At 46.6% G+C, this 20,899-nt stretch overlaps 1 protein-coding gene across 1 annotated transcript in view; it reads right to left on the bottom strand.

Annotated features, from left to right (window-relative positions):
• ABTB3 (ankyrin repeat and BTB domain containing 3) overlaps positions 1-20,899 on the bottom strand; it is a 778,151-nt gene that overhangs the window by 254,323 nt on the left and 502,929 nt on the right. Inside the window, exon 3 of the mRNA XM_078673942.1 lies at positions 13,505-13,709. Within this exon, the coding sequence (XP_078530068.1) occupies positions 13,505-13,709 (205 nt within the window). The remainder of the gene's footprint in view (positions 1-13,504; positions 13,710-20,899) is intronic.

Raw genomic sequence — 20,899 nt, 5'->3', positions numbered from 1 at the left:
GCACACACAGTGCACTTTACTAGGGACTCCATGGTGATACAAATATGCCAATCAGGTATTTTCAATTAATATGGCAATTTACAGAGGGAGCACTTACACTCTGACACTGATCAGCAGTGGCAGAGTTTCCAAAGCATCTAAATCAGCAAAAACGAAATCCAGCACAGCATTAAAACACATGAGTCAGAGGCAAAAAGATGGGGGAAGAACCACGCCAAAGGTGTCAGGTCTAACACTCCCCTACCGTCCTGTCTATTTTGTACGCTCTCCAAAATCTCTTCTTCTACTTCCTGTCCTCCTTCTTTTTTTCTCTGGTCTATCCATCCTTGCCCCTCGACCCTTTGCTAAAAAACCCTACATGAACTCATTTTTCATTTGCCTCATGCCCATCTCTCCCTCCTATTTTTCCTATCCTAATTAACAGCCCTTACCATCCTCCTGTTGAATTGTGGGCTTTAGGCCCAAATACTACTGAAATGATTGACATAGATATCTTGGATATACATGGTTAACTGGCCACAAGCCTGTGCCCTCTTGCCTGTTATTAACAGGCCCACATCACTCGTGAGGCCTATAATGGATGTGTGTGGTGGTGTGAGGATGGCCAACCCTCAAGGGAGTGACTGGTAAAACAAGTGCTTGCTGAGACACTTGAACATGTCCAGCTGGACACTACATTCCTCCTAAACTTTATTAAAACAAAACAAAGTCCAATCTATCGAAATAAACTATGCCCACGTAACACCGCTTTGTCTCTTGGCCTCGAGAGGCAGTCTCTTGGCGTCGAGAGGCAGTCTCTTGGCCTCGAGAGGCAGTCTGCAGGACAACAGTGGACAGGTGCAGCTGGGAGCCTCAGGGCATTTCAGCACATTTCCATTATTTAACCAGCTACTACTGGGCATGAATGATGTATCAATGTAGTCTGGATTATTTGGCTGCCTGTCTGTCAGATCAATGTCCACTTACACACTGTTGGATAGGCCTGTGTGCTCTTGCGATGATACTGTTGGCGTCAGACGACTTAAACATGGTGCATCAGGAGCGTCAGTAGAGTCCCGTCAGTAGAGCCTTCTCTTGGGGCACCTGGACACTGTGATGACTAATCTTGCCAGGTTTAGGATGGCATTGATGATTCTTAGGACGTTATCCTCCGACGACCCAGTACCTCCCACTACCTTGTTGGTGGAGCCATCTCTCGAACCAGGATCCCTTGGTGCAGGAATGTCCTTGAGGCCCTATTGCGTGGTTGCCACGGTACCATGTGGACTGTGCAGGGCTTTTCGTGGGTTGCCTGGGGGCCACTGCAGGATCACTGACAGAATCTGATGACGTTGTTCATGCATCCATCATGGTAGGTGACACAGTGGTGGGTGTGCTTGCCAATAGGACACAGAGGTGGATGGGATGTCAGATAGTCCCTGAACACTTGGTCTTGTGGTGCTTTGTGGGTGAAAGGTGATGACTTGCTCCTTTGCTGGATTTGGTGATACATGTTGCAAAAATGATGTGGTTGCCATCAGACCTGGCTGACTGTTGGTGATAATTCGCCTGGAGTGAGGCAGACTGGAGGGGCTTTGCACCAACTCGGTGTCTGTGCTGGGTCTGTTCTTCAACAGCAGCATCTGTGGTCTCAAGCAGGAATGGCATCTGACTTAAACTGCTGATGCTCAGGAATTGATGGTTGCAACTTGGAAGCGTAGGGGAGAAATGCGGTTTGGGACATCACACTGCCTTGGTGGCTGTCTTTTGTCTGCGAATGCACTCTTTTGGTGGTACGAGTCCTCGTTCTTCTCCCTTGGCATCTGCGATTGTGAGCAGGGGTGCAATCCGTCTTGAGCAGCTGACGCTTGGGAATTGACATCACACTAGGTAGCGTGGGGTAGAGACACAGTTTGCACTTGATGGCAGCTTATGTTTGGTTCTTACTTTATCCTGTCACCAGGGACTTCAGTCCCCCTCAGTGGCTGGCTTGCATCTGCAGGGAACTCTCTGGTAGTGGCCAGGTCTTTGGTCAATTCACCCTGTAATCTTCTGCATCCATAGTCATCCAGTTCTTCAGTGTGACTGATCTGGTCACAATCCTTTATCTTGTCTCCTTCTTATTTCTTCTTCACGATGTGGCGTCGTGCCACGCTCCTTCCTGCTTGCAGTGTGATGTGGCATGCGGCTACCTGTCCCATGTCTTCTCTGCATGTGCTATGGTGGTAGCTTGCCATTGGGGTGTGTGACTCTCCTCTTGCCTGCATTGGGCCACTGGCGACTCCATCTTGAGGCAGTGTGGGGGGAACACTCTGTGCCATTTTTGGCCCACTGTGGGCTGTGCTTCTGCAGTTAAGCTGTCAACGTTCTCTTCCTGCATTCAGGACACACTGCGTATTTCCTCCCCTCTCTTCTCTGGGGAGCGCTGGCTGCCTGGTAAGCAACCAGGTTCTCTCTGTGAATGAGATAGTCATTTGGAGGGTGCTCTCGTCGGTTCCCTGCATGCTTGAGTCTTCTTCCTTGGGGTGGTGGCCACTTGCCACCGAGGACATACATGCTCTCCTCCACCTTTCTGAAGAAAACCAGCCAGTCTCTCTTCTCTGCTCAGACTGCTTGCAATGGCAGCAAGAGACCACTGAGGGCATGCAGTGCTGAGTGTGTTGCTGGTTGACTAGCTGGTCCTTGGGGTGCTCTACTTGTAGCTGTTTGGGCTGACTGAGGTGAGTTCATAGGACCCTGCAGGTTCTTTGGTGATCGGGGCAGCAGGGCATACTTGTACATATCACTATTGTTCAAATGTGGCGGTTTATTTGCTGACTGCTGTGCTCTAGTGCAGTACCACAGTTGGCCTGTTGGTGGCACTGCAGCCACTCTTCTTAATCAATCAATCAATCAGGGTTGGTAAAGCGCAACTACTCACCCGCGAGGGTCTCAAGGTGCTTGGGGTCGAGGGGGGCTCAGTTGAGTGCTGGGGTCATCTGAAGGGCCAGGCCTTGAGGTCCTTCCTGAACCGGGTCAGTGTTGGTGCTTGCTGGAGGTGGATGTCATTCCAGGCTTTGGCTGCGAGGTAGGAGAAGGATTTGCCTCCTGCTCTGGTCTTGTAGATGCGTCAAACCGTGGCCAGAGAGAGGACGGCTGATCGGAGGTGTCTTTTGGGTTCGTGGAAGGAGATGGTGGTCCGATATGCGTGGGAGCCAGTGGAGATTGTGGAGGTGTTGGGTGATGTGGGGGCAGAGGGGGATGTCGAGGATCAGTCTGGCTGCAGCGTTCTGGACGGTCAGGAGTCTGCGAAGGAGTTTCTTGTTGATTCCGGCGTAGAGAGAGTTGTCGTAGTACAGTCATCTACTGATGAGAGCATGTGTGACAGTTTTTCTGGATACCAATGGGATTAATCTGAACATCATTTGAAGTATGCAGAGGGTATTGAAGCAGGTTGATGATACGGCATTGATCTGGCGGTTTATTGTGAGTGATGAGTCTAGTATGATTCAGAGGTTTCGTGCTTGGTCTGTCTGGGTGGGGGCATTTCCGAGGGTGGCGGGCCACCAGGAGTCATCCCATGAGTAGGGGGTGGAGTCAAGAATGAGGACTTCTATTTTCTCAGAGTTGAGTTTCAGGCAGCTGTTCTTCATTCAGGTGACGAAGGCTTTCATTCCTTCTTGGAAGTTGTGTTTGGTGATGCTGGGTTCGTAGATGAGGGATAGGATAACCTGGGTGTCGTCAGCTTAAGAAACAACGTTGAGACGTGATTCCTGACAATGGTTGTAAGGGGGTCCATGTAGATGTTGAAAAGGGTGGGACTCAGGGAGGAGACCTTGGACACTCCATAGTTGGTTTCTGTCGGTTCCGAAAGGTGGGGGGGGTCTGACTTGCAGAGTTCTGCCTGTGAGGAATGAGCATATACAGTCGAGGGCCTTGCCATGGATGCAGGGGTCGAGGAGCTTAGTGGCTAGAGTAGGGTGAAATATGGTGTCGAAGGCAGTTGAGAGGTCCAGAAGGATGAGGGCTTCCATTTCGCCCTGGTCGAGGAGGGAGCGGATGTTGTTGGTGGCAGCGGATAGGGCTGTCTCAGTGCTGTGGTTGCTTCGGAATCTGGATTGGGAGAAGTCCAGGACATTGTTAGCTTCGATGAACTTTGCTAGCTGGATGTTGACTGCCTTTTCGTTGCCGCTCTCACCTTTTTGATTTCGGCCGCAGGGGGCAACCAGGGTGCTTGACTGTTCTGTTCTGTGCTGCAAGACTTGAATCCATGCAAATTGCAGCATGTCAGTTGCATTATGACATCCCCGTTAGGCCTCCTAATTTCTCAGTCGTGGTGTGGTGCAACAGGCGACCACTAGGTGGTGCTGTGGGCACACGGTGCAATGGGGCGCGAGGCCTGGCAGCATGAAGTGCTGAAGGGCCCTCTAACCGTATGACAATCTAAGGTGATCATACATTATCAGAAATTAAAACTGGATCACACAGTACCATCGAGGACCCAGACAACAGTGACATGTGCCCCATAATCCATTCATTGACTGACCCAGTGGCATGGACAGGTATTCCCTCAAATAACCTCGATTCCACGAGCTGGTGGAATGTCACAAGACTGCACCCTCTCTGGAGCTATGCAAAGAGTTAACCCGTAACCACCTGCAGATAGTAGTTGGATAATGAACACAGCAAAGTAGAGAGAGAATACAATTTTACCTTAGCAAAACAGGGGTAAGGAGGTCACAAACGCAGCGCAAAACACTTGTAGAACTGAATAGCAAAATGAGGGACAGGGCAACAGGATGTAGACAGGGGTTGCGGTGTAACAGCATGTGACTGGTCTCACAGATTTTCAGAAAATTAATAGTCTTTAATCATTTAACGTCCTGTAAGGTACAATTGAAAATAAATTTAGGCTGAAAACTACAGATTGGTAATCCAGAATCTGCTGCTAAAGTGTTTGGGGCAAAATATTTGGAACACCTGTGATTGGAACTTTCCATTTTTTGGTGACTACTCTTTCTGTGTAAATAGTGAGATATTTCTGTTGGTAATTAATAACCTACCAGCGCTCACACACACACACACACACACACACACACATACACACACACATGGGCTGAAGAGGACGATTGTGAGACCAGAAACTCCATATGAAATATATTCGTCACAATACTGTAAACACATTCCACATGTTGAGGATGCAGTGGGATTATCAATACTTTCTGACAATTAACAACATTCCGACCATGTTCTCTGACCTCTTATTCTGCCCTCCAAAAACCCATCCATCTTCCTTGCCACCGCTCCAAGAAATGTGCTCAGTTTGATTCCTAGAACTACCCATATGTATGTCATGAAATTAGAACCTCTCTTTGAAAATATGTTTGGTCTTTCTACAAATGGTATGGAAGACAAAGTAAGGTAAATAACAACACAGAAGAAGCTACATAGATGGCTCATTCTGCTTATTAATGCAAGCTAATCACTCCCTACGAGACTGAACATAGAGCAAACTGATCAGTCAATTATAAAGGACTTCTTAAATGCTGAAATATTTGTTCCTAGTATGAAAGGGAAAGGACTCATTTTTAGGTCGAGCTGGCGTTGGAGCGCAAAGCGCTCCCGCCAGCGAGACTATAGTCACCTTCCTCCCTGTCAAGGGAGTAACAGCTGTGAACGAGCCCGATACAGACCTGGGCACGAGCCGACCCAGGTCTGTGAACGTGCTTCAAGGTTGAGCAGCTTGTGCACGTTTGTTGGACGTCAGGCGCTGCAAGCCCGCCAGACCAATTATCCCAGCATGAAACTCTACTTCCTGAGGCGCCACAAGACCAATTATCCCAGCAGGAGTCTCCACTTCCTCAGGCGCTGCAACAATTATCACAGCATGAGACCCACTTATCACAGCATGTCAACAGGCGCCCCAGGCTGCTGGAGCACTCAACTATAATTAATGTGCAGTTGAGTGCTCCAGCAGCGTGGGGCGGCTCTCTGCATGCTGTGATAATTATCACTTTGGGGCCTCATGCTGTGATAATTAGGGCAAACAAGGATTGGTTCTGTCGGGGATTCAACAATTTCTTAGATATAAAGTCTAGTTTAGCGATTCAGAACTCCAAGATACAACGTCCTCAAAGCCTTGTAAATCTGTACATCGACTTACAGCGCCTTCCTCTACTTGTACACCGGCCGGTGACAAAGAACTGAGAATCAACGCTAAGAACCACGAGTGTAGAGGCAGAAATAGGACGCCTATACCCTCTCTAAAAGACGAAATCTCAGGTTGTCCCTTCTTCTTTATCGTCCTGATGAAGACCCGAATTGGTTGCTAATAAGACAGCACCGCTACCCAGGGTCGAAACGTCGACGTTACCTCCTCAACTGGTCCTTGTTAAAAACACAGCAGAAAAATATAAATAATTGTACTGTCTGTGGACATTGACTACATTCTTGGACCGTGACTTCGTTTAATATTTTTGTGTTGTAAAATTTGTTTCACTGTATGATACACCCTAATCACTTGTTCACTTGTAATTCATTTGTGTATTTTTGTGTTTTGAAATCTATTGCACGGACAACCGTTCTTTTAATTGTTGAAATTAATTGCCGTAACGAGATTGATGAATAAGAATCCTTTTCTCGCTTCAAAAATTGTGTGGTGTGTGGTTTTCTGATTCTATTTTCTGTAACTGAGTGAGAAAAGTTATTAGAGAATAGACTTTATATCTAAGAAATTGTTGAATCCCCGACAGAACCAATCCTTGTTTGTCATTATTCACCCAGGTTCTGAGGGTCACTGGGTTGCCCCATTATATTAAGTGATAATTAGGGCGGCATGCTCTATTTGCAGCACTGAACATTTTCAAAGAAGGCATAGGAGACACTCACCCTCACTAACCCTCACGCCCTCACCCCCTCACTCGCCCTCACACCCCCTGACCCCTCACACACCTCCTCACCCTCACACCCCCTCACTCTCACACACCCTCACATACCCTCACACACCCTCACTCACCCTCACACACCCTCACACCCCCTCTCACCCTCACACCCCCTCACACCCTCACACCCACTCACCTTCACACCCCCTCACCTTCACACCCCCTCACCTTCACACCCCCTCACCCTCACCCTCACACCCCTCACCCTCACACCCCCTCACCCTCACACACTCACCCTCACACACTCACCCTCACACACTCTCACCCTCACACCCCTCACATACCCTCACACACCCTCACTCACCCTCACACACCCTCACACCCTCACCCTCACACCCTCACCCCCTCACCCTCACACCCCCACACACCCTCACACACCCTCACCCCCCTCACTCACCCTCACACACACACCCTCACATACCCTTACCAGCATAGCATAACAAAACATAGCATAGCATAACGAAACACAGCATAGCACAGCATAACAAACAAAAGCATAGGATAGCAAAAGCACAGCATAACAAAACAAAGCATAGGATAGCAAAACACAACAAAACATAGCATAGCAAAACACAACAAAGCATAGCATAACAAAACACAACAAAACACCATAGCATAACAAAACAAAGCATAGCAAAACAAAGCATATCATAGCAAAACAACAAAACATAGCATAGCATAACAAAACATAGCATAACAAAACATAGCATAACAAAACATAGCATAACAAAACATAGCATAACACAGCAAAACATAGCATAACACAGCAAAACATAGAATAGCATAACAAAACAAACCATAGCATAACATAACAAAGAATAGCAAAACAAAACATAGCATAGTGAAACAAAACAAAACATAGCATAGCATAACATAACACAACAAAACAGCAGAACAAAACAGCAGAACATAACAAAACATAGCAAAACAAAGCATAGGATAGCAAAACAAAACATAGCATAGCAAAACATAGCATATCATAGTAAAACAACAAAACATAGCATAACAAAACACAGCAAAGCATAACACAGCAAAGCATAGGATAGCAAAACACAGCAAAGCATAGGATAGCAAAACACAGCAAAGCATAGGATAGCAAAACACAGCAAAGCATAGGATAGCAAAACACAGCAAAGCATAGGATAGCAAAACACAGCAAAGCATAGGATCGCAAAACACAACAAAGCATAGGATAGCAAAACACAGCAAAGCGTAGGATAGCAAAACACAGCAAAGCGTAGGATAGCAAAACACAGCAAAGCGTAGGATAGCAAAACACAGCAAAGCATAGGATAGCAAAACACAGCATAACATAGCGCATAACATAGCGCATAACATAGCGCAACATAGCGCATAACATAGCGCATATAATTAGCGCACAACATAGCACAACATAGCGCAACATAGCATAACATAGCGCACAACATAGCGCGCAACATAGCGCGCAACATAGCGCAACATAGCGCAACATAGCGCGCAACATAGCGCAACATAGCGCATAACATAGCGCATAACATAGCGCATAACATAGCGCATAACATAGCGCATAACATAGCGCATAACAGCGCATAGCATAGCGCATAGCATAGCGCATAGCATAGCGCATAGCATAGCGCATAGCATAGCGCATAACATAGCGCATAACATAGCGCATAACATAGCGCATAACATAGCGCATAGTGCATAACATAGCGCAACACATAGCGCAACACATAGCGCAACACATAGCGCAACACATAGCGCAACACATAGCGCAACACATAGCGCAACACATAGCGCAACACATAGCGCAACACATAGCGCAACACATAGCGCAACACATAGCGCATAGCGCAACACATAGCGCAACACATAGCGCATAACATAGCGCATAACATAGCGCATAGCACATAGCATAGCGCATAACATAGCGCATAGCATAGCGCATAGCATAGCGCATAGCATAGCGCATAACATAGCGCATAGCATAGCGCATAGCATAGCGCATAGCATAGCGCATAACATAGCGCATAACATAGCGCATAGTGCATAACATAGCGCATAACATAGCGCAACACATAGCGCAACACATAGCGCAACACATAGCGCAACACATAGCGCAACACATAGCGCAACACATAGCGCAACACATAGCGCAACACATAGCGCAACACATAGCGCATAACATAGCGCATAACATAGCGCATAGCACATAGCATAGCGCATAACATAGCGCATAGCATAGCGCATAACATAGCGCATAGCGCATAGCATAGCGCATAGCATAGCGCATAGCATAGCGCATAGCATAGCGCATAACATAGCGCATAAAATAGCGCATAGCACATAACATAGCGCATAGCATAGCGCATAACATAGCGCATAACATAGCGTATAGCGCATAACATAGCGCATAGCGCATAGCATAGCGCATAACATAGCGTATAGCGCATAACATAGCGCATAACATAGCGCATAACATGGCGCATAGCATAGCGCATAACATAGCGTATAGCGCATAACATAGCGCATAACATGGCGCATAGCATAGCGCATAACATGGCGCATAGCATAGCGCATAGCGAATAGCATAGCGCATAACATGGCGCATAGCATAGCGCATAGCGAATAGCATAGCGCATAACATAGCGCATAACATAGCGCATAGCGCATAGCATAGCGCATAGCGCATAACATGGCGCATAGCATAGCGCATAGCATAGCGCATAGCGCATAACATGGCGCATAGCGCATAGCGCATAACATGGCGCATAGCATAGCGCATAGCATAGCGCATAACATAGCGCATAACGCATAACATGGCGCATAACATGGCGCATAACATAGCGCATGGCGCATAACATGGCGCATAACATAGCGCATAGCATAGCGCATAACATAGCGCATAACATAGCGCATAACATAGCGCATAGCATAGCGCATAGCGCATAACATAGCACATAGCGCATAACGTAGCGCATAACATAGCGCATAACGTAGCGCATAGCGCATAACGTAGCGCATAGCGCATAACGTAGCGCATAGCGCATAACGTAGTGCATAGCGCATAACGTAGCGCATAGCGCATAACGTAGCGCATAACGTAGCGCATAGCTCATAACATAGCGCATAGCGCATAACATAGCGCATAACATAGCGCATAGCGCATAACATAGCGCATAGCGCATAACATAGCGCATAACATAGTGCATAGAGCATAGCGCATAACATAGCGCATAACATAGTGCATAGAGCATAGCGCATAACATAGTGCATAGAGCATAGCGCATAACATAGCGCATAGCATAGCGCATAACATAGCGCATAGCGCATAACATAGCGCATAGTGCATAACATAGCGCATAACATAGCGCAACATAGCGCATAACATAGCGCATAACATAGCGCATAACATAGCGCATAACATAGCGCATAACATAGCGCATAGCGCATAACATAGCGCATAGCGCATAACATAGCGCATAACAAAGCGCATAGCGCATAACCTAACCTAACCAAGCATAGCGCATAACCTAACCAAGCATAGCGCCTAACCTAACCAAGCATAGCGCCTAACCTAACCAAGCATAGCGCATAACCTAACCTAACCAAGCATAGCGCATAACCTAACCTAACCAAGCATAGCACATAACCTAACCTAACCAAGCATAGCACATAACCTAACCTAACCAAGCATAGCACATAACCTAACCAAGCATAGCGCATAACCTAACCAAGCATAGCGCATAACCTAACCAAGCATAGCGCATAACCTAACCAAGCATAGCGCATAACCTAACCTAACCTAACAAAGCATAGCACATAACCTAACCTAACCAAGCATAGCGCATAACCTAACCAAGCATAGCGCATAACCTAACCAAGCATAGCGCATAACCTAACCTAACCAAGCATAGCGCATAACCTAACCAAGCATAGAGCATAACCTAACCTAACCAAGCATAGCGCATAACCTAACCAAGCATAGAGCATAGCCTAACCAAGCATAGAGCATAGCCTAACCAAGCATAGAGCATAGCCTAACCAAGCATAGCTATCGCCCTCACTCTATCTATCTATCGCCCTCACTCTATCTATCTATCGCCCTCACTCTCGAACACCCTCACTCTAACTACCTATCGCCCTCACTCTATCTACCTATCTATCGCCCTCATTCTATCTATTTATTTAGATACTGATCGCCATCACTCTATCTATCTGTCTAGCTATCTATTGCCCTCACTCCTATCTATCGCCCTCACTCTATCTATCTATCCCACTCACTCTATCTATCGCATCACCACAGCATCACTCAGCACCACCACAGCATCACTAAGGGGCACAACAACATCACTATGCGCTACCACAGGATCATTGAATGCCACAGCATCACTAGTCGCCACCACAACATCACTCAGCGCCACCACAGCATCAATCTGTGCAACCATTCAACAACAACTGTGTCAAATATGATCTCTCAATGTTTCAAGCTTTATTACAAATGTCACAAAAAGAGGTTAGTATTTCACTTCTGTTCTTGGATTTTCGTCACAATAAAATACACTGAACATATTCTTCACAAAAGTTATTTACAAAAGTTTAAGCTATTGCCATTATAAATTACAATAACTTTTATTTAAGTATTAATTATTAAAAAAATTCAAAGCCATTGTTATTTGTAATATCAATACATCTAAGTCACGTGAATACAACACATATTGCATTACAAATGCTATAGGTGTCACAAGTTATAACTATTGGCATTGTAAATGACAAAGCTATTATTTTTGCTATTTTAAAAACCAACACATATATAAAAAATGTGTCATTTACAATACCAATAGCTCAAACTTTCCTAATGCGAGACCTTATGCATTGCAAATGCTTGTTTTATATTGTGTCGCGTGGGACTGGGCCGAAGGACGGCAACATGGTTGCATTCCCTCAGAAGAAAGGCGATGCTCCATTGCACATTCCTATGCCTTTTCTTAGATTCTTCTACCTAGAGCACAATATTATCCCATCCATTTTGTGTTTCCACTCTAAAGCCAGACAGTCAAACCTAGATGCATAACCCTCGTATATGCTTAGGATGCTGAATTCCCCCGGGCGGAGGGTCGACATTCACTGTGACAGTGGGCATCTGAGGAGATGATGTGTGCCTGAGGATGCACCAGAAAGAGTAAATATGTGGGACATGCTCGCAAGTGTGTCACGTGTTTGTCACCTGAAGCGAAGGAATACTTTTTTGGAAGGGTCGTCTGTCAGCATCATGCATCTGTCAGATACTAGATGGCCTAGAAGGAACCAGCTCATTAAAATGGCAGCTGTGCCCATGATTCAGAAATGCTGAGCTGGAGTCTATCGCTGAGATAGCGCGCTATCAGCGACGCTTATCTCCAAAGCGATAAGAATCCAAGCGATAGCTGCTGATTGTGCGATTATCGCTGGAATCACACAGGGAGCGGCGATAGCTTGATGATAGTGCAGGGCAGACTTAGCCATAATATCCACCTTCCATTGGATATTATGGCTTAGTCAGGTTGTAAGCAGGCATAAATAAACCTGCGTTAAGCGCGGTTAGCACTACTTTTATGATCGCTAAGCAGGATTAGTGATTACTTTGTTAATTGGAGAAATGTCTGTTAGCGACATTCTCCACGTTACTTTGCCAGGGTACGCCCACTTTGCATCTCATTGGAAATGCAAAGATGGGCATTAGAGAAACCGGCGCAGAGGCATTGGAACACGCGTTAGCATGTCCATGCTGACAGTGCGATAAAATTATCGCAGCTTTTTGCCCGAAAATGGACGCAAAAGCGGTGATCATTTTATCGCAGGGCCTTGATGATATGCCCCTTGGGAAGTCCAATATCACCACTTGAGATAGCCACTGGCTCACTCTTGGTTTAGGAAGAAATAAGCAATCATAGATACACATTGACAATGGGCAAATTCTTGAATTCAGAAGGGACACATTTATAATATATTTAGATTTTTTTTCACTGAACCATTCTTCAGAAAAACACTCCATCCGTAAAATACTTTAAAATTCACAATACTAAAAAACAATGTAAATTGTGTTATTCCATAGCGCAAATATTTTCACAGCTCATACGATTATACAGTGAGTGTGGCAGAAGGAAAAACGAGCACTGGCAAAGCCAGTAAGTCTGACTTTGGGTGCCAGCCTTTTGGCTTTGCCAATGCTTTTTTGTCATGGATTTGTCAATTGTTTTTTTTTTTTTAAGGAGCTACCGGGCCCATGCAAATATATCAAAAGTAAACATTGGCTAGAAGCAAAAATGTTTTTTTTGGGGCGCAAAAAGCACATTTGACAGATTTTTCCGTCACTAAAGGAAACTACTTTGGGTGTTTGTGCTCCTTGTGAAAGAGCAGACTTCTGTCACTCACAGTGAAGCCAGCCAACGTCTTAAGTGGGCTGGCCCATTGCCCCATGTTGTATGCCGTAGTGAGCATATGACAACTGTGAATGGCAGAACATTAGATGAAAGGATGGATAAGAATGGCTGAAAGCCCTTATAGGTATATTATGCATATAATTTTAGTATGACACCAAACCTTAAAATGTATGACGAAGACAGTCTTCACTTCTCAGGTCTTACCGTTCTGTCTGAAGTGTGACCTTAGAAGGTTCAACATTGGGATTTTCCCACTCCATCTGAGGACAGTGCATGAAGTAACAGAGCGTGTAGAGGGCTTCGGGCTCCCAGTAAAGCGGCCCATGTTTGTGGTGCAAGGGGGTTCCATTACCATATTGTTTTGCATGGAGAGGTTGCAGATGGTGCATTGCTCGGGAGACCAGATCACCTGCGGAAATAATTAAGAAAGTTAAATGACTGAGTAAAACATCTATGTTTTATTGCACTTTTGAAACCAACATTTAGATTAGATGCTACTAGGACTATTGACTAATTTGATAAGCGGATTTACAACCCCTCATACTGTATTTCCTGTGATGAATCCAGCGAAAATAAATGTTCACCCAATGCAAAGTTGTTTTCAGCCATTTCCATGTAATGCCTACAGTCAGTTCATTCACCAGTTGTTTAATATTTTATCACAATTTTTGGATGGAGTGAGAAAATCTAAATCAAAGCATGAAACTTTAGGTTTTGCAAAGTTCTCTTGAATTCATCTGCTAAAGCACCTGAATAGAAAAAAACATGATCAGTGTTACAATAACTATCTCCTGAAAGATTCAGAGACTAATTTCATGTATGATGGACTCAACTTTGTCTATTAAGGTGGCAGAGGACATTATGGCTGGTGCCCTGACAGACAACAGACAAACAACTGAAGGGTGGCTTCTCAGTTATGGCTGAGGGGCGTTGCCCCCCCCCCCACCCCTCCCCTCCCCTGTCAATACCCCCCCCCCCCGTTAAAAGCCAGCAGAGGCAACCAACAAAAATAAAATTATAATAAAAAATGTTTATTATCATTTTATTTATTGACCTACAGGCTCGACTCGAGGGAGGGTGGGGTCATTCATCCTGACACTGCAGCTGCAGCACCAGGGAGGAGGCGGAAGTGGTGGGCACTGCCAAGTGAGCATGACGGTTTGGCCGACTTTCTGGGACTGACCAAACCAGGCCCGGACTGGCCGTTGCGGGCACCGGGAAATCCTCCGGTGCACCGCAAGGGTGGGGGCCGGATTTGGGCATTGGGGGCCGTTTTTGTTACAGGGGCGTTTTTGCAGCATAAAATCGTCCCTGTAACAAAATCGGCCGAAAACTGGCCCTGGCAAAGAGCTCGGTCGCACCCCCAGGGAGTCGGCCAAGCAATTTGCCAGGGCCGGTTTTGGTTCTCAGTCCAGCCCTGGACCAAACTATCATGCGCATTTAGCCGTTCTCCACCAGCTGCTTTGTACAGCTGGGTGGAGCAACCAACTCAGGCTCCCAGTCCAAGTCTGGGTGCAGAGCTGAGGCGCTCAGACCAATCCCAGTGATGCTCGCATGCTGGGAATTTGGGCTTTGGAGCTCGGAGCCTGCACAGTGTGTAGCAGTTCCTGGAAGTCCGGAGGCAAGGATCTGGAGGAAGGTGGTGGCCGTCGGAGCAGGTAAGTGTAATTTTAATATGTATATATTTTTTTCTTTAGTTTGCATTCCACGCTACCCCCGCCCTACCACTTCCCAATACCAGTGACCGCATGGGAAACAACCTCCATATTTATAAAAGTTGTCACGTTCCATGAAGGCACTGAAAGTTTGGTGCCCGGCAGCTACCTTTTACGCAGTTGCCCACCAGGCTTTTTGTTTTTCACAAAAAACACTCCATAAGTGGGAATATGCTTCAGCAAATTGTAAACTAAGGGCCCCCAAGTCCTTGGACGTTTGTCCAAAGGTGTGGAGTGCATTATTTTAATTTGGTGCTCATCACTACTCCTGGTGGAGACAGACAGGAAAGAAGACATCAGATTCTCTTCTCTAGATAGGATGGGAAGTCTGATACCCTTACACCGACAGCCCGTACTTCCACAGATCCTACACAGTCAGGATGTCTGTGCCAGTTTGCCGATGTCAGGGCTAGTGAGGGCACCACCCTTCATCAGTAGGAAAAGTGCTGTTATCAAAGTCTTTGGTCTTACATTGGTTTCTGCATCACTTGCACACTGAACCTGTGATAAATAACTAAAATGGCAAGGCTTGATTAAGAGGTAGATTTTAAATATCAAATCAATCCAAATCCTTTTACTTTGGTACTTGGGTGAATGTAAATATGGACTCCGCTATAATGTGGAAAATGGTGGCTCCTTAGTCATCAATGTACTAAATTGTGTTAAAGTATGAAGAGAGAGCATCAGAAATCCCTATTTTAGAAGCATACCTTCACATCCCTCAAAATAAAGGTTTCTCTGACAATACATAGTCGGAAACATTTGTCCACTTCATTTACAGTTCTTTCAATTGCATTAGGAGTTTGAAAAAAGACAGATACTGTGCCCATGCAAGACTGCCAAACAGTTCACTTTACAAAATGATTTGGTTTGCCAGTTAGAGAGAGTAAACGCCATTCTCCAAGTTAACAGAAAAACATCCATTAGCCAAAAGTTATTGCATGACCTTTGAACTCTGTCTTTGAGGCACAGCAAATGTTACTAGTTAAAAGGAAAATGTAAAGGCAACTTGAGTGCTCATTTACCTTCCTAACTCTAGAGTGGGTATTTAGGGGTGCTGCAGCACCCCCACCACTTCTATTTCCAGTGCCTCTGGCCACAGTAGGGTGCAGCCAGGTATCTGGGACAAGATATGGTGCTGGTGACGAAAGTGCTAGCGGAGGTGGAGCTGGTTGAGGTCAGGAACTGCTGACTGAGACAGGTTAGAGGTGGGATATGGACTCAGAGAGGGGGTGGCGGGTTGGCTGCCAACTGGAGCAGGTCTCCTTGTTTTTCTGATGGGCTCTATGTCACAGCAGGAATCGTTTCTAGAAGGAGCTGTTGTTGCTGCCATCCTTCTTTTTAGGTCGAGCATTCGAGACCTCTTGTATATACTTTAGTATATACTTCTATGTGTATGTACTTTGTGGGCTCTGGAGATCAACCCTAGGACTTGTCTGCTTCCACTTAGGGACTTTTTTCTGTTCAACTGCCTCTATTTAACTGTCTTGATAGAAAACGACCAGCAGAGGTCAGTAAAATACCGGAATTGCTTTCTGTTGAGGTACTTTATTTTTTTTATTTTTCTGTCAACTGCCTCTATTTAACTTTCTTGATAGAAAACGACATGCAGAGGTCAGTAAAATACCAGAATACCTTTAGCATTCTCGAGATTCCAGTCCATAGAAATTGTCTTCCACGAGCACCCGTAGACTATAATATTTTTTTCAAAGCTTGTATTTTCAGTGATATGACCACTGGAGGCCCTACTTTTATATTAAAAACAGAGCTTTGGACTATACCATTTCCCGCTGAAAGGCAATGTTTCTCGCCATGTGTTCCATACCTGGCATGTCACGCTGTTTGGTGCTTACTTTCCCTGAATGTTAAAAGGACAGTAGATGTTTCAGCACCCAGGCTAATGTGCTGCATGCTAAATACATACAGGGTCCCAAAAGCGAGACCAATTGCATTGCAAATGCTTGTTTTAACACTAGGAGCTTAGTATAAATGTGATTATCCACCACTGCACAATTGGGTGATGCGCTCTTCCTGTAGATGTCTGAGTTAACGCAGGATTCTGTTACATCACACAGCCTGCGCACAGTTGGAAACACATTTCTCATTACTGGTCCAGTTAAATAAGGATTATGTTCCTAGTATACTCATTTTGGTATAAAATCTGTCTAGATAATGTGTCAACGTGCATTGAAACAATCTGCTTTAGTTTGTTAATTTCCTAAGGTGCAGCTGAGATATCTTTTTACTCATAGTGTTTCCTGCTGTTTTTGGGTGGTGAGGGGTAGTTTTTGGGGTCTAGAAGTTTGAAAACTGTGATTTTAGTCCTAAATAAATGCATATTTTTACATATTGAAATCAAACAAATTGAACCAGGCATTTTCATCATGGAAGGTAAGAAGCACAAGCACCAATTGTTTTGCTCAAAAGTCTGAAAGAGAATTTCAATCTGAGTGGATGAATGAATGGAATATGTGATAGTGCTAGCTGCAAATCAAAGTATCTGTTCCTTGTTATTAGGTGCAACACTAAACTCCGAGAGCAGTTAAACACTAAAACAAAAGTGCTGTCGTCCCTGCTCTGAGAATGCAATGAGATGCACAAGATGTTGAGGAAACCCATACAATATTGAAGATAGAAAATCAAAATGGAAAACATAAGACAGAGTGCTGTTCATTTTCATATTTAAATGGTGGGCCAAAGTTGACAAAATCCTGCACGAAAAACACAAGTTATTGTCGTGTCTGCGAAAACTATGACAGCAAAGATGGGTTAGACTATACAAAAAAAAGCAAAATGAAAGATAGTATAAAGGTGTAAGGAAACTATAGAATAAAACAACCTTCATAGTGAGAAAAGTAAACAAAAGGGGAGGAAAGAACTCAAAAGCACTTTCCCTGTACAAAAAAGCGGTGCAAAACATTACTGTGAGTGGCCCAGTGATTGACCAATCACATTTTCAAAGCTTTTTAAGTGCAATAAAGGACAGAGTAATCCATCAAGTGAGGGCTCTCTTTAGAATCATGGAAAACAAATCACTTGTTCTAACTTCCCTCACTCCACAGTGACTGCATTTGCATTTCATTCCTAATAAGTTTGTCTTCACCTCGTGTTGGACTTTGGCCCTTAGGGCAGGTTCACCCCTAGACTTTTTGCTTGAAATGGTGACCTGGAGATGGTGATTTTTGGATTCTGCGCACTTTCACTGTGTCCCAGTGGAAAGTGCGTGCGCACTCTGAGTGCATGTGCTGAGCTAGGCCTGCCCGCCCATAGGAATGCATGGGGAATGTATGTGTCCCTGGTAGTTCCTGATGCGTGGGGTGTACAGGCTTGAGTCTGGTATGTGTGAACTCGTGAGAGTGAATGCTGCGAGATGGTGTATGCAGCATGTATGTGTCTAGTAGCGAAGCGCCATTTCTAGACATGGCTGTACGTGTGCTGTGAGGGTGCTGGCGTGTGATTGGCTGGAGCTGGCTGGCATGCCAGGCTCCAGGAAGTCTGGATGGGTCTGCCCGGTGGTGAGTGGGAGATTAGCATGAGTGATGTGTGGGAGGAGTGTACCTGTGTCCTGGATGGGCTGGGTTTTCCCCACACAATGCTGGCTCCGCCCCTCTGTGGTGTGTCTAATGACCCAAGCCCTGCCAGTGAATAGAGAGGGTGGCTGAGGTAAACAGAGTACTCAAGAACCAGCTGCGACTGGTTCCGCCCCCACCCTGCACCTTCAGACAAAGGAATGCACTGTATAAAAATGGGGCTGTGTCCCCACTGAAGTTGTTCTTTTCCAGGATCCTGAGGGGGCTGTTGCTGCTGTCGCTGGGCCAGAGGACTGCCACTTGGGGTGTCTCCCTGCCTGGAGACCCAGTGTGCTGGCTCTGGGCCCAGCCTTGTCCCCCCTGCCTGCCCAAGGACTGCTGGGAATCTGCCCTGCTTGCTGAGGGCACCTGGGAGCGCTTTATTTTACTTATAGCGCTTAAGAGCGCTTTATTTGGCTTGTAGCGCTTGGGAGCGCTGTGCCTTCACCCCAGCGCTGAGAGCGCTTTATTTTGAATTATAGCGCTTGGAACGCTGTGATTATCTGCCTAGCGCTTGGGAGCGCGCCAATTGCTGTGCAGGTGCCCACCCTGCTCGTGGTGGCCAGATCGAGTGCCCATCTCGATTGGAGTGTTTATTTAAGAAAGCCGGTGCCCACCCGGCATTGCCCCGGTGATTTGCCGCTGTTTCTGGAATTTAACTCGAGGGAGCCCGGTAAACTCACCCCCCGCCTGGAAGTGCCGAAAACGGGCCGCCGCGCTGCCCGCGACGACCCGGAAGTGGTTGGCCGGCCGGCCAATCAGGGAGCTCGCCGACGGAAGTCCCGCCCCCGCAGCCGCGACCCGGAAGTCAGGCAGGCCGGGGGCAGGACAGAGAGGCAACCGGAAGCGGACGGGAGGCCACCCCGCGCTCCGGTGAAGAGAGAAGCCGGCGTCTTCCCTTTTCCCCCCCCTAGGCTCCCAAAGCGAGGGAGAGCCCAGGGAGAAGTGTGCAGAGAGCCCCGAGGAGCGGGGGCTCTCGTGGAGCAGCCGCCCGCCGCAGGAGACAGCCGGTGAGTGAAGCAGAGTCCGGGAGGGACTCCAACTCCGGGGGCAGTTTCTCCTTGTTCTTAGAGCGGCCCCAGTTGGCAGAGGGCCGCTCCAACGCTCCAGGGCATTTCCTTGAGCCACGAGGTGCCCCGGGGGCATCAAGTGAGTTAGAGCCCAGCGAGGCTCTTGGCAGGCATTGTTTGTTTTGAGCCCTGAAGGCTCCACCAGTGGCCGCATTCTTACAGAGAGCCTAGCGAGGCTCAGAGGGGCCAGTGTGTATCAGAGCCACGAGGGCTCCAGGCGGCATTCCTCTGTTTTGTGAGCCTGAAAGGCTCGTGGGGGCTTCAGTTGTTTTGAAGAACCCAGAGAGGCTCTTGAGTCCCACATTGTTGTATTAAGGAGCCCAGAGAGGCTCAGGGCAGCCCATTTGTTCTTAGAGCCCAGTGAGGCTCTGGAGGGCCACAGTCATTTCTTAGGGCCCGGAGAGAGGCTCCAGGCGCCAAAGTTGTGTTGACGAGCCCAGAGAGGCTCCCCCATTGGCCCACTGTTGTTTTTGAGCCCTGGCAGGCTCAAACATTGTTGCACCAGTTGCCCAGCACTTTGTGGGCAACTGCTACGTTTAGGACCCTGACACTGGACACAGGGCGTCCTAGCCCCAACAAGGCCAGAGGGCCTAGGGACAGTCACAGGTGGTGACTTACGTGGGTTTGGCGCAATTGTACTTTCTATGCACCTCTGAATGTATTATTTATGCGTCATGTGCCTTTACACCTCTGAATGAATGTTATGCATTGCATCATGTGTTTTGTTCTTACACCCCTACAGGTATTGTGATACATAGGTGGTTGTTTTCTCCCTAGTACAGGTGGTGCTAGTGAGGTCCTGGTTACCAGTGATTACTGGTTGTGTGCTATTTTGTGCTATATTCTATGTACTAAGTGCTATTTCTGAAAGTGCTACTTCTGATTCCTGACAGTGGTCCAGGTGGCCCTGTCTTGTAAATAATCCCTTGTAAATTCTGCCCGTGCCTCTGGCACATTGTAAAGTGTGTGTTTTATCTAATGTGTTTTGGTGTAATACAAAGGCTATTTTTATATAACCTTGTGTGGAGTTTCCTTTGTGGTGGGCCTTTGGTTGTTGTTGCTGGGGTGCGTGCGCAAATACTTAACTTACATCGCCTCCAAGTTTAGCCTTGCTGCTCGCGCCACGTTACCTAGAGGGTGAGTAGGGGTTATCTTGGCGTGTAACTCCCTTGCCCTGACTTGGGTGTGGTGGTCTCTGACTGACTTTGGCGAAAGCTCTGGCCAGCCGGGGATCCCATTTCCAAC

This window comes from Lissotriton helveticus, chromosome 1_1 (genome assembly GCF_964261635.1).
Source record: "Lissotriton helveticus chromosome 1_1, aLisHel1.1, whole genome shotgun sequence".
NCBI lineage: Eukaryota > Metazoa > Chordata > Amphibia > Caudata > Salamandridae > Lissotriton > Lissotriton helveticus.
The sequence above is the reverse complement of the archived record's forward strand: the minus strand, read 5'-3'. Positions and strand labels throughout refer to the sequence as shown.